We start from the raw sequence: 12,039 nt of genomic DNA, 5'->3' as shown, positions 1-12,039 counted from the left end.
CAAACATAGGTTAATGAATTAGGTTAATGGGTTAATGAAAACATAGGTTAATGAAAAGGGACACTCTTAACATTTGATGTCCTTTTAACTTTGATTGTTAAATTAAAAGTTAATCAGGTTGGCCAACAGTCAAAAACTCTTTTTTGCAGTTTTCCAATAAATTTTCAATCATGTTGCTGAAGGCTACAAAAATTATTTCTAAAAATTTCACTACTCTGTCTTTGTTAAAATTATGACAACAAAATTTCATAAAACCTCAGAACATATTATGAAAACAAGTAATTCTTGGATATCAATTGATGGTTACCTGAAGTATGGATGGTTAGATTTCGAACCCTTTGAACAAAGTAATGGAATACTTCTGCTATCATTTATCTATTTGTGTCAACATGTGGCAATCAACATAGAATGTGAGGTCTGACTCAATTGACAATGTGGTTGAATTATTTTCAATAGTTTTATTAAGATAATGCTAAATTGTTTCAGTCGCTTTACATAATTACTTCACTAACAACCCTTAACGTGTTCCATTGCAGTAAAATATCACCACATTATGTTCGTTGTATTACAAAGATAGAGACAATGGCTTGGATTATCATGATAGCATTATAACATTGCTGTTCTTTTAACTTTTGTTTTGAGTGGAACGCTCATGTTATTCCTAAGACGGGAATATAATGTCATTGTTAATTAAGAGCGGTCTACCCCTAATGAAAACACAAAGATAAGAGATAGGACAACTCTTACTTGTATCAATATTACTTCAAAATCCTTTTACGGGCTCAAAAAGCTGACATTTTAGATAATGGTCTACAAAAACTAAACATACACAAAAAGCATTGTGGCAAATAAGTATGCTATGATAATTTGTTATGAGCAGATGCAACGCAAGTGAACAACCATAGTAATTTTCAAGAGAAAGTTACAAAATAGTATGAAATAGTGATTGTCTGAAGTAAATAATTTTTTAGTCAGCAATATGATGTAGCACGGGTCTCAGTAGGGTAGTTACCCTACTCATAAGCTTCTGCCTCATATTTATGTGACTGCTGCCTGAGCTAAACACTCATCTTAGGGTTGCCATAATAGCTGATCTGACACTAAATCTGAATATTTCCGCATTTGCAGTGGAGTCACTAACTGAGATTACTGCTGATCTTTTTCATGCCATATCTCCCTCTTAGATAACCTTTCGATCTCCATCTTGCTTAGCTCAGACTACTGTGCCCTCCTGACTTTTATGCCTCACAATAACACACTCTCCACCGCACACTGCTTGCAGATATTTTACCTTGGCATTGATTCTGTAGTTTATCTGCATTCTATCTGTTAAAAGCGCATTATTTACTTTAAACTTCTCATTATTCCATAGCTTTAGCTTTGAGCTATCATATTAAACTGTCACAGTTGTCTTCAGCTTACATCCCATGAGTGACTCTGTGAAGGAGTATGCACCTTTAACTGTGGTGATGCCCAGTAGACACAGAGAGCAATATATGAATCTGTCTCCTTGCTGAGCAAATATTTTACTTTTGCAACTGCCGTCTCAGCTACACCGCTGCATCAAGCATACTCCAAACTACTTGTAATAAGAGTAAATGTATATGACTTTGCGAATTTCTGAAATTCATTTTACGAATACTGTGTTCTGTTGTCAGACACCATGCAAACTGGAATACCATGCCTGGAAAGTATAATTTTCATTTGGGATATGACATTGTTTGATGTGTTCTCTCAACCTATCAGAGCTATCTTCTAGTATCTTCTGTGGCAATCTGTCATTCTCAGGTAGTTGTTTATATTTGGCTGAAACATGTCACTGCCTAACATTTGCCAAGGGCGATCAGGTGAATCAGAAAGTGTTAGGGGTTCACATGTAATATTTGGCTCTCTACACACTTCACTACTAGCTGTACTACTCGCATTGTCTGAGTAATAAAAATTGATTTTTATTTAACCTATAATAAATTTTGTCATCCTAACTTTCAAACTACATATCATGAGAAAGGCTTTTGTGAAATTGAAATAAATTAGGAGAGAAAACAAAAACCAACGTAAAAGTTTTCAAACTTGGTCAAACAATGGTAACTTTCAAACTACATATCATGAGAAAGGCTTTTGTGAAATTGAAATAAATTAGGAGAGAAAACAAAAACCAACGTAAAAGTTTTGAAACTTGGTCAAACAATGGTAACTTTCAAACTTCATATCATGAAAAAATATTTTGTGAAAGTCTAAGAAAATAACAAAAAACAAAACAACCATGAAAAGTTTAAATGCAGTTGTGAAAGAATTAGCAAGCGATAGCGAAATTAAGTCGGTTTGGCTATGATTACAATATAAGATGATTTCGTAATGATACAACAATTAGGAGGAACTGAGAAAACACAATAGATTTTCTGAATTCAGTAATACTTCAATTTACAAGTGCTCCAACGTACAAGAAACTTGAGATACGAGCCAGCTTTTAAGCAAGTTTTAGCACGAACATACGAGCCATGTTTGAGATACGAGCACGTGAGTCAGTTGCCAAGTATGCCCGAGGTGTTTTATGAGAACAGCATCACTCTGTATTTTTCTACTGCTCAAGGTATACTTTTGTACCATGTTTTTTTGTACGATTTTCAGTGCAGAATTATGTGAATTAAAAGTACTCTGCGTTGACCAAAAGGTTGCCAGTAAAATTAAGGATAATGCAAAGAAAAAGCGAATGATAACAGTTGATATTAGATGGAATGTTATTGAAAAATATGCAGCAATATGACAGAAATACATCCATAATTATCAAACCGAAGGATTATATTCAGGGCATTTAGTTCGCAAAAGGACTGGCTGTAGTTTTGAAACGGCGCAGCGATCTTCACGACCGCTGATGGAGAGACTGTTTAGGCATTGGATAAACAATTGGCCGGTGACAGCGTAACTGAAACGATGCTATATAAAAAGGCCGATGCTATCTAGCAAAACTATAAAAATAGACATTCGGACAAGTTGGCTAGTGGTCGTGCATTAACCTTTTGTTACGACACCTGCGTTCGTCCTAATGGCACTTTGTTGAAAGGGTGACAAAGGCAAACGTCTTTAGATAGGAAATTTTTAAAACGGCCGGCTAGTCGTGAAAGCAAAACAGAGGAAAAATTAGCTAACCAGCGAGAAACTTCAAACTAGGAAGGCCGAAGAAATTTTAATTACGTTAAATTAAAAATGAAAGTTTGCTTTTAGGTTTGCTTCTACGTTTGTTTTTTAAGACATTGATAAAAATCAAATTTATCAAAGTCAACTGTTGTAATGAAGGATAACTTATATCTCCCTATCTTGCAAATGCTAGCACTCGCTGCTGTTGTATGTATTTAATTTTACATTTTAATTAATCACATTTCCTTGCATTAAATTTTAATTGTGCTTGTTGAAAGCATTTAGTAAATTAGGGCAATAACCAACATGTTCTTTCTTTTACATTATCTTGTTTTGAGTGTTTTATTTGCATTTTTTAAATATGGAAACCAATCATTATATATTTAATAGTTTTATATATAAATAAATTGCACCAACATGCGAGTAAATTAACATACGAGCTCAGTCTCGGAACGCATTAAACCTGTAAGTCAAAGTATGACTGTATGTTGAATTAATTACAACAATTTTTGCATGGAGGTTTATGAGCATATAAAAAGGTTACTGTTCCACCAAAAGCTATCTATCAAAACTTTGAACATGACGATACTGGTACCTCTCGACACTGGTACAAATTTAAAAATTGGTTATCAGACTGCCTTTGTCTGACTAAGTGGTAAGAGAATTTAGAGGCCATTCTTACTCCATATTATACAGATTTTTGACATATGAACATGTATATTAGTTATATTTACCTTTATTGCTTTTACCATAGACGGCAACCAAAAATTTTTTATTCTTATGCTTGACATTTAGTAATACCTAGATATTCCTTAGGTATATTCTCAAGCACCTGACTCCTCTAGGATAGGAGACCCACAAATCTCATTCCCAACTTCAGCAGCTTCTAGTTCATAGTCAGTAATCCTCTTCTTTCTAATTACCCACTAAGAATTGTGTCCATGGATAAAAGGTAAACTTGTCAGCAGTATTCAAGAGAGTGAATAACCTGTTTTAAACAATCGTCTTTCCTTTGTTCCAGTTTTAATTTCTCCATTTTGTCGCAGATATCATTCAAATGCACAATCTCCTGTATGTAGCTATACAATTTGAATATTTCACATTGCATCTAAAGTCAGCACCCTACAATATTATTTTGATGCCTTTAAACAACTTTTCCGACAGTCCTGCAACTTTTAGGTGGGTGAGAAAGACGTTTTTAGTGACTATTGGTAAAGAGAAATGGATTAAAATATTTTATAATTCTTTTGCGACCGGATGCGCATTGCTGCTAAGCTCTCAAATTGCCGAGGTAATTAGTAGCACAATTTGAAATTATTTGCTGTCAACAAATTGATTGCTGTCAACAAAATAGCTATAACTAATCAGCAAGTTGTCATAAAACTGTAAATAATCATGCTTTGGAAAGCTAAAAAAATTATTTTTCTACAAGCTGACATCTTCTGGTTGCAGTTAGTATATGAAGATCCTATAATCTGTTACGAGTGCTAGATTTACGAATTTTATACTTCAAAATGCTAAACTTGAATGGGTCTTTTAATTTTATAAATATATAGAAGAGTTGGATCAATCGCATCACACTGGCTAACATATTTGGTAGTTTGCCGAAAAGTTGTGTTTTGCTTAACATAGAAATTGAATTATAAAACTGTATTCGTTGAAAGCACCGGTCAGATGCTGACCTATAAAACAAATATAACTGGTTGTAATACAATATATTTAAAGTTCTTCGGATGTGTGTCTCTAATAACCTGTCAACTGTATAAAATAAAGAGACAAAACATTTAGAACATACAAAAATGATCATAACAAAAATTAGAAAATAAATAATGTTTTTATTGTTAACTAGTAAACCTGTACTAAGGTAAATAGTTAACTAACTACATTAATACATCTGTTGAAGCGATGCTCTGACGACAAATAAATTCAAATGAATTTTTGTAGCATCCTTATATTCTTGTCTTCCGGTACCAGCGACAATATCAATATTTACTTCACTATCACTACAGAATTGCTTCACTAACAACTCTAAAAGAATTAGATGTCATTGGCTGTAAACTGGATTGCGAGTTTTTCTTTGGCCTTGAAACGCTGGTGTTACTAGAGAAGTTGAGAATGGAGTCTTGTGAGGTGACAAAACTTCCACCCAGGTTAGTTGGTATAATATAACCATTGTGCAATGTATTGTGACCGAGTCAATCTGATTGAAACTTGTTTATATTTGAATACATTGCATTACTTCATAAATATTTGACTGTCTAGTTACAAATTCATTTTATGGCATCCAAAGTTATTGAGCGAATAATACAGGAAGCGTTTGAGAAGTTTCCAGCTTTCACATTGCCACAAAAATCTAAATTCTAATGGCTTCTTACTCACTTTAACACTTTTTGCACCATAATCGTCTGTATTGTACTAGGAGACTTGCACTAGCAAACCACAACTGTGACAATAGAGTAGGTTTTCCTTAGCGAAAGACAGTTAAAAAACAAAATATAGATTTTTTCAATCTGTGAATCAGCGAGTATTGCTTGGTTTGATTAATTAAAATAAAACCTGTAGTACTATTTCAACGCTAAAATTTGCACATTGTACGAAGTCGTACTAAGGGCTAAAATTTATTTTTTTTTTACCAAAAAAGTTTGTATTTTAAATGGCTATTTGTAAAAAGTTTTGCTTTGCTTCAACCATTTTTAAATGCTCGTATCAACTAATTCAGCATTGATGGAAAAAAAAAGCTAAGACAAAGTGAAAAATCTTAGAGAGAGCTTAAGTGAATGAAAATGACAGCAATCATCATAATGCAATTGGCCAATCAAGCGATGAAAATAGTTTTTGAACGCAATGGTTTTGTTGTCTGCATGTATCATATGTTTGGATCATCATTTTCATTATATTTTTGTAGATTATTATTACATAGCTTATCAATTTTCAGATCAATAGCATACCATGTGCCATCATCGTTGTCATGATGTAAACTCAGCTTTTGATAGATTGATACTCATTCATGTAACGTCTCTTCTATTACTAATAAAGACATTATTGAGCTGAAAAACTTAAAAAGACATATGAATTATCAGTGCATAAGGTTTTGAGCAACATTGTTAAATATAGTTGGCAAAAAAGTTATCAAACTTAAAATATTGAAGTAAGAGAGTGAACACTGTAAAAGCGGTGAACAAGTTATAAGGTCGACGTGGGTGATTTGCAAGCAATAAATAGCAACTGGTAGAAAGGTTTTTTAGAGCTTCAATACATCTTTATTTAGAGACCTACCATAAATTGGAAAAAAATAATGGCAGCCTTCTTGCATCAATGCGCAAGGGTAAAATTCAGCAACAAATTCGCTCGGTACAGTAAAAAGTTTCATGTTGGATTTATTTGGCAGTAAATGGGCAAATCACAGCTAACTAGCTTTACCACTCACCAATTTTATAGTAATACATTATGGGTGCATTCATTCTTTTAATTTCTACTTTTAGCCACTAATATATTTATATGGGAGAATGTAATTTATATCATTTGGCTTATTATTGAAACATCTGTCATTAAATGTTGTTTAGTCGAGTAAACTGCTGTAAATCAGGCAAAAGTGCAGTATGCCTGTATTTATTTGGTGTAATAATTACAAAATATGTTTGCTTGTAACTCTCAGCCAAAAAAATTATGCATGAAGATTCCAAGTGAACACAACAATTTTCTTCTCGCAACAATTGTATGAAACAGTGCCAGCAGTTGTCTTCAAGGTACCATCAACATGATTTACTTAGATTCAATTTAATAAGGCTAGTAAAGCTGTGGTAGCAAATCACAAAGGTTTCCAGCTTCAAATTACTGATTAATCTGAGAGAGTTGGTCATAAGTTTAAAATAACTATATTCTGATTTTCTTGTTGCCATAAACAAACTAATTTTCATTAAAAAAGTTCAACTTGCATTTTTTGTCACCTGACCAAACTTACCTTTGGGTCATTACCAATGTAAACTCAAAGCAACACTTTGCATGGTTACACTGATAGAATTTAGCAAAGTATATATAGTGTTTAAATAGTTGGTGTTTGAATCCTTTGAACACTATTCCATCGACTGGAGCATACTGGAACAGTTCATACCACTAGCCAATGGCTCTAAAACTGTACACTATGTCTACAAGAAAAAATTTATATTATTTACAGGCCACACCTTGGTTCATTGAACAAACGCACTGAACTCGTCAATGCCTGCAGACATGCTAGCAAGTTTCTACTGTCAAATATTAAAACCTAATGCTTCTATAAATCAATAATTTTTCAGCTATGAAGTTTTAGTAATTTTAATAGTTTTAGCTGTATATAAGTAGCCAAAACTCGGCCTAACACCTTATCTGAAGATTGCGCTTACCAAGCGTGAAGCTAATAGTAATAAACGGACTAATCTAAAGTTGTAGTCTGTTTTATTGATTTTAACTTGTTTTGATTTTATCATTGAGCACTCTGCTCGGGTCTTACACATTTACTTATGTATCTGTATATATATATATATATATATATATATATTTAAAAAAACATTAAGAGGTAGTAAACTTTTAGTAATTGTGCTACAAATTTATTTCATGCGATGCACTCATCAGATGCGGCTGAACTATATACATATATATACATATATATGTATATAGTTCATAGATAGCCAAACATGGATAACTCGCCCACGGATAGCTCGAACAAATGTTTAATTCGAATGGTTTCTTTGGTCCGTTCCTACGTAATAATAAATTGCTATAGATAACTCTAACTCAACACTGTTAATTCGAACTGTTTTTTGCCCAACGGATACCGAAACGGTTGTTACCGCTTTAGAAAATCACTTTTTTCAAAGTCATAGAGGTAAACCTCATCTTTTCGTAATTCCTAAGCGTCGTTATTACCACCAATGGCAAAATATTTCTGTCAACGACTTTTCTAAAGGTTTGGTGAAATTTGATTTATACTGCTATACGATGAGTTGCACGGGCTAGCCGGGTCACGCGCGCAAGGATTTTTGCCACGCACATACAAAACAAAAACAGCATGTTGTTTTGTATGTGCGTGGCAAAAATCCTTGAGTGCGTGACCCGGCTAGCCCGTGACGAATAGTTTTCCGACGCTGATTTCGTGTTCAATCAACGTCGGAATGTTGAATGTTTAAAACTTCTTAAAAATTGTGGTAATTAAACGTATACGTTGTCTTAGCTAAAAAAAACTATTCATCGTTTGACCTAAACACAAAATACGTGTGTACATTCAATAAGTATCCATTCAAAAAGCGTGAGTGATATACAATGTACCATAAAACCTCGTAAAATTTTTAATTGAACTGCCTCGGAGTGTTGCTCTTAACGAATCCCAGGTAAAGTAAAGTTATCTTTGCATAAACTTCAAGAAAAATCGACAAAATTGATCGTGGGTAAAACGCTCAAAAGAAAAATATGTCTTTTCTTTTGAGCATTTCAAAAACGATCAAGTTTTGCCAATGTCAATCTGAAAAACGTCCTGGCAATAACATCATCTAAAACAACAAACCAATCTCAAGTGATAGAAAAATCTCTGTACTTTTTGATAAAAACGTTTTAAATTTTACATTAGAAGCATTTAATTTGAAACAAGCCATTTGTGCTTTTTATTTATATTATAGTTTGTATATGTACATGTATCTACTAATAAATAAGTAAATACATAGACTTGTGACCGTGCTCTGATAACTTGATCGCTCTGATAATTCGAACACTTTTGCTCAGTCCCGTGAAGTTCGAGTTATCCATGTTTGACTGTATATACATATATACATACATATACATATTAGTCATTTCACAATGTCTTCTATAAAAGTACAATATAGACAAAAACAACAGCGAACCACTAAACAACATAACAATATGTATAAGTTAAAAGGACAACTGCAGAAACAAAACCAAATGCTCTTTTAAACAACTTTGCCAGCAAAAAAGTGTAGTGTACTAGGCAACAATTATTCGACTCAACAAACAAGGCACTGAAACCTATTTGAGGCTGTGTGAGACTGTTTTCAAGACCAGTCACCGCAACCATAAGACAAGCTTTAAAAACGGCAACAAAAACCACAACTCATTTTAGCAAACATATGTTTCGAACATACATATTTCTAAGTACGATTCACTCATTTAATAAGGTTTAAGTAAAGCTGCAAAGTTTCTCTACTCTTTGTTTTGACAATGTAATAACTGTGTTCAATATATTACACACATATGTATGTAATACAAACGTAATAAAATAGAGTTGACTCTTAAAAATATATTCTATATTGTCATATAGTTTAACTGTTTTTTACCGCATCATAAAGTAAGAATAATTCTATTTTGAGTTTGGTGGATTTAAGCCGAAGGGACAAAGTCCGTTAGACAAATTTAAGATGAACATAAAAAAGTTCTGTCTTTCTAGTTCACTACATGGGCTGTTACTTAAAATGTAGGCTTAGCAAATTTATATAAATATCAGTGTGTATGAAAACTATATTTAATATTGTAAGCACCAAGATCTACATGTAGAAAAAAGTTGGCATCGCTCAACTGTACAATTGGAGTTGATGTCAAGATAACTTATTACATTGCCAAGTTACACCAATAATATGTCTCCTATAATAATATTTACTGTACAATTGAACAAAAAATTTTAAATAGATCATTTTTTTGTAAGAAAATGTTGCTGTAGTTCTCTTTTGCAGACTTTCCTCATTAACCAAGCTGAGAGCCTTGAAACTGTCGAGGAATCCTTTAGAACCTGATAGTTGTGATGAAATAGTCAAGCTGGTTTCACTGGAGAACCTTGACTTGTCTCGCTGCCAGCTGACTGAATTACCGACCGGGTTAGTCTAAAACCTCTGCGTTGAAGCATACCTACAGTAAAACGTGCTTGGTCGCCTGGGCAATTCAAATCTCTTTGGAGAACAAAAACTTAAAATGAGTTTTCTTTGTATTCATAGTAAAAAACATTTAACAATTACATGCTAATGATTTCACATTTAGATTTAAACACCGTCACAGTTTAGTTTTCTCTCCAAAATTATTTTAACAAAGTTTTTCTTTTGCGATATCAATGTTAACAGTTACAAACATTTCAAAACGTCTTAAAACCTTCACAACGGTGTTATTATTTCCTGTAGTTTATTTGCTTTGAGCTAAAAACACTTCTGTCATGATACAAATATTAAAAGTTGAAATGGTGAATGTTGTATGTATAGATACATATATATACCACGTTTGTATATGTATGTATATACACCACATATATATATAGCCTATGCAACATTTACCTATATATCTATATATATATATATCTATATGTTGATACATAACAATATATATACAACTATATATATAGTAATATATATATATATATACATATATATATAAATACATATATATATATATATACAAAGTGTATATATATTTCCATGTATATATATATATATATATATATATATATATCCACCATGTATATATAATTGTGTATATTATTCATGTATAAATATATATATGTACATGTATATATTTACATGTTTACATATATTCTCAATGTACAAGGGTAAGTCAATAAGTAGTGGGAATTTTGTCATAACATTTTGTTACAATAATATATAGCTACATTTTCTTCACTTTTCAACATAATCTCTTTCTTTTGTTATGCACTTGCTCTACCTTCCTAGAAATTTTTTTAAATTTTTGCAGATTAAAGTTCTGGCTGCTAGGTTCTAAATTATTCACACATAGCTTCTATGACGACTGCTTCAGTAGGGAACTGCTTGCCTCTCATGTAATTCTTTTACCCTTTCACTGCCAAGCATGTACAAATTTGAGTATCTTCCAAGTGCCAGCCATTTTACCGAAAATTGCCGATATTGCTTCATGATATGTAAACAGTATTTTTTCAAATTCAATCTTTATCTAAATCATTGTTGTTAGATATTCCAATTTGACCACAGTTTAACCATCATTGCTATTCAAAAAACCAATGGATCTATACTTTGTGCAATGATAAAGCTGTGTGAAGCTACGATCGATGCAAAGCTAAAATGATCCTCCGTAATGTTCTTTACTCCTACAAAAAATTTACTTTCACCACTATCAGAGACAGTGCTGCTGCTTTAATTATCTGTATTATTACAAAAATCTAAATTTGAATTGGCTATAATGTCATCAACATAAGATCTTACCTGTTTTCTGACTCACATGCGGTAATTAATGAACTCATACAAAAAAGGTTTGTAATTAAATTAGAAGTTTTCAAACAAAAGTTTAAAACTGCTTTGTTAATTTAGGCTAATTTTATCGAAAAATCTTTGGACAACACTGTCAATTTCATAAAATTCTTAAAAATAGTGGGTTATGCTGTCATCAAATAATAAAGTTAGGTAACTACGCAATCGCTGAGAAAGTCACAATAATGCGTCTACTGCAGTGGTCCCACAAAAAACGCATTTATGCGTCTATGGCAGTGAAGTGGTTAATGTTCCAAAAGATGAAAATTGCTTGGTGCTACATCTGGACTATAAGATGGGTGTACTAACAGTTATCTGCCCAGTTCCTCAATTTTGGCCATTGCACGGGCAGCAGCATGTGGGCGGTCATTGTCCGGGTGGAACACGACATCTCTATTCTAGAGGTCTCTTCTTTTGTCCATATGTCTTGCTCCACCACAGCCAGGATCTCACAGTAGTTTTCAGAATTAACAGTGTTACCTTGGCTCTTAAAATTTACAGTCAATTGACCCTTTCTATCGTAGAATACTGTGAGCATTACTTTTCATGTCATCTTCTGAGATTCGAACTTCTTTACAAGAGAGGTTGTATTCTTCCACTCTATTGATTGTCATTTTGATTCCGGTTCGTAATGATACACCCAGGGTTCGTCGGTAGT

The 12,039-nt window shown here is 32.9% G+C and overlaps 1 protein-coding gene across 2 annotated transcripts in view; it reads left to right on the top strand.

The window, feature by feature from the left end:
• LOC137398582 (putative adenylate cyclase regulatory protein) overlaps positions 1-12,039 on the top strand; it is a 132,450-nt gene that overhangs the window by 32,295 nt on the left and 88,116 nt on the right. For both annotated transcript variants that reach the window (XM_068084745.1, XM_068084744.1), the window contains 2 exons: positions 5,145-5,285; positions 9,849-9,989. In XM_068084745.1, the coding sequence (XP_067940846.1) occupies positions 5,145-5,285; positions 9,849-9,989 (282 nt within the window). The remainder of the gene's footprint in view (positions 1-5,144; positions 5,286-9,848; positions 9,990-12,039) is intronic.

Source organism: Watersipora subatra, chromosome 6 (genome assembly GCF_963576615.1).
Source record: "Watersipora subatra chromosome 6, tzWatSuba1.1, whole genome shotgun sequence".
NCBI lineage: Eukaryota > Metazoa > Bryozoa > Gymnolaemata > Cheilostomatida > Watersiporidae > Watersipora > Watersipora subatra.
The sequence above is the reverse complement of the archived record's forward strand: the minus strand, read 5'-3'. Positions and strand labels throughout refer to the sequence as shown.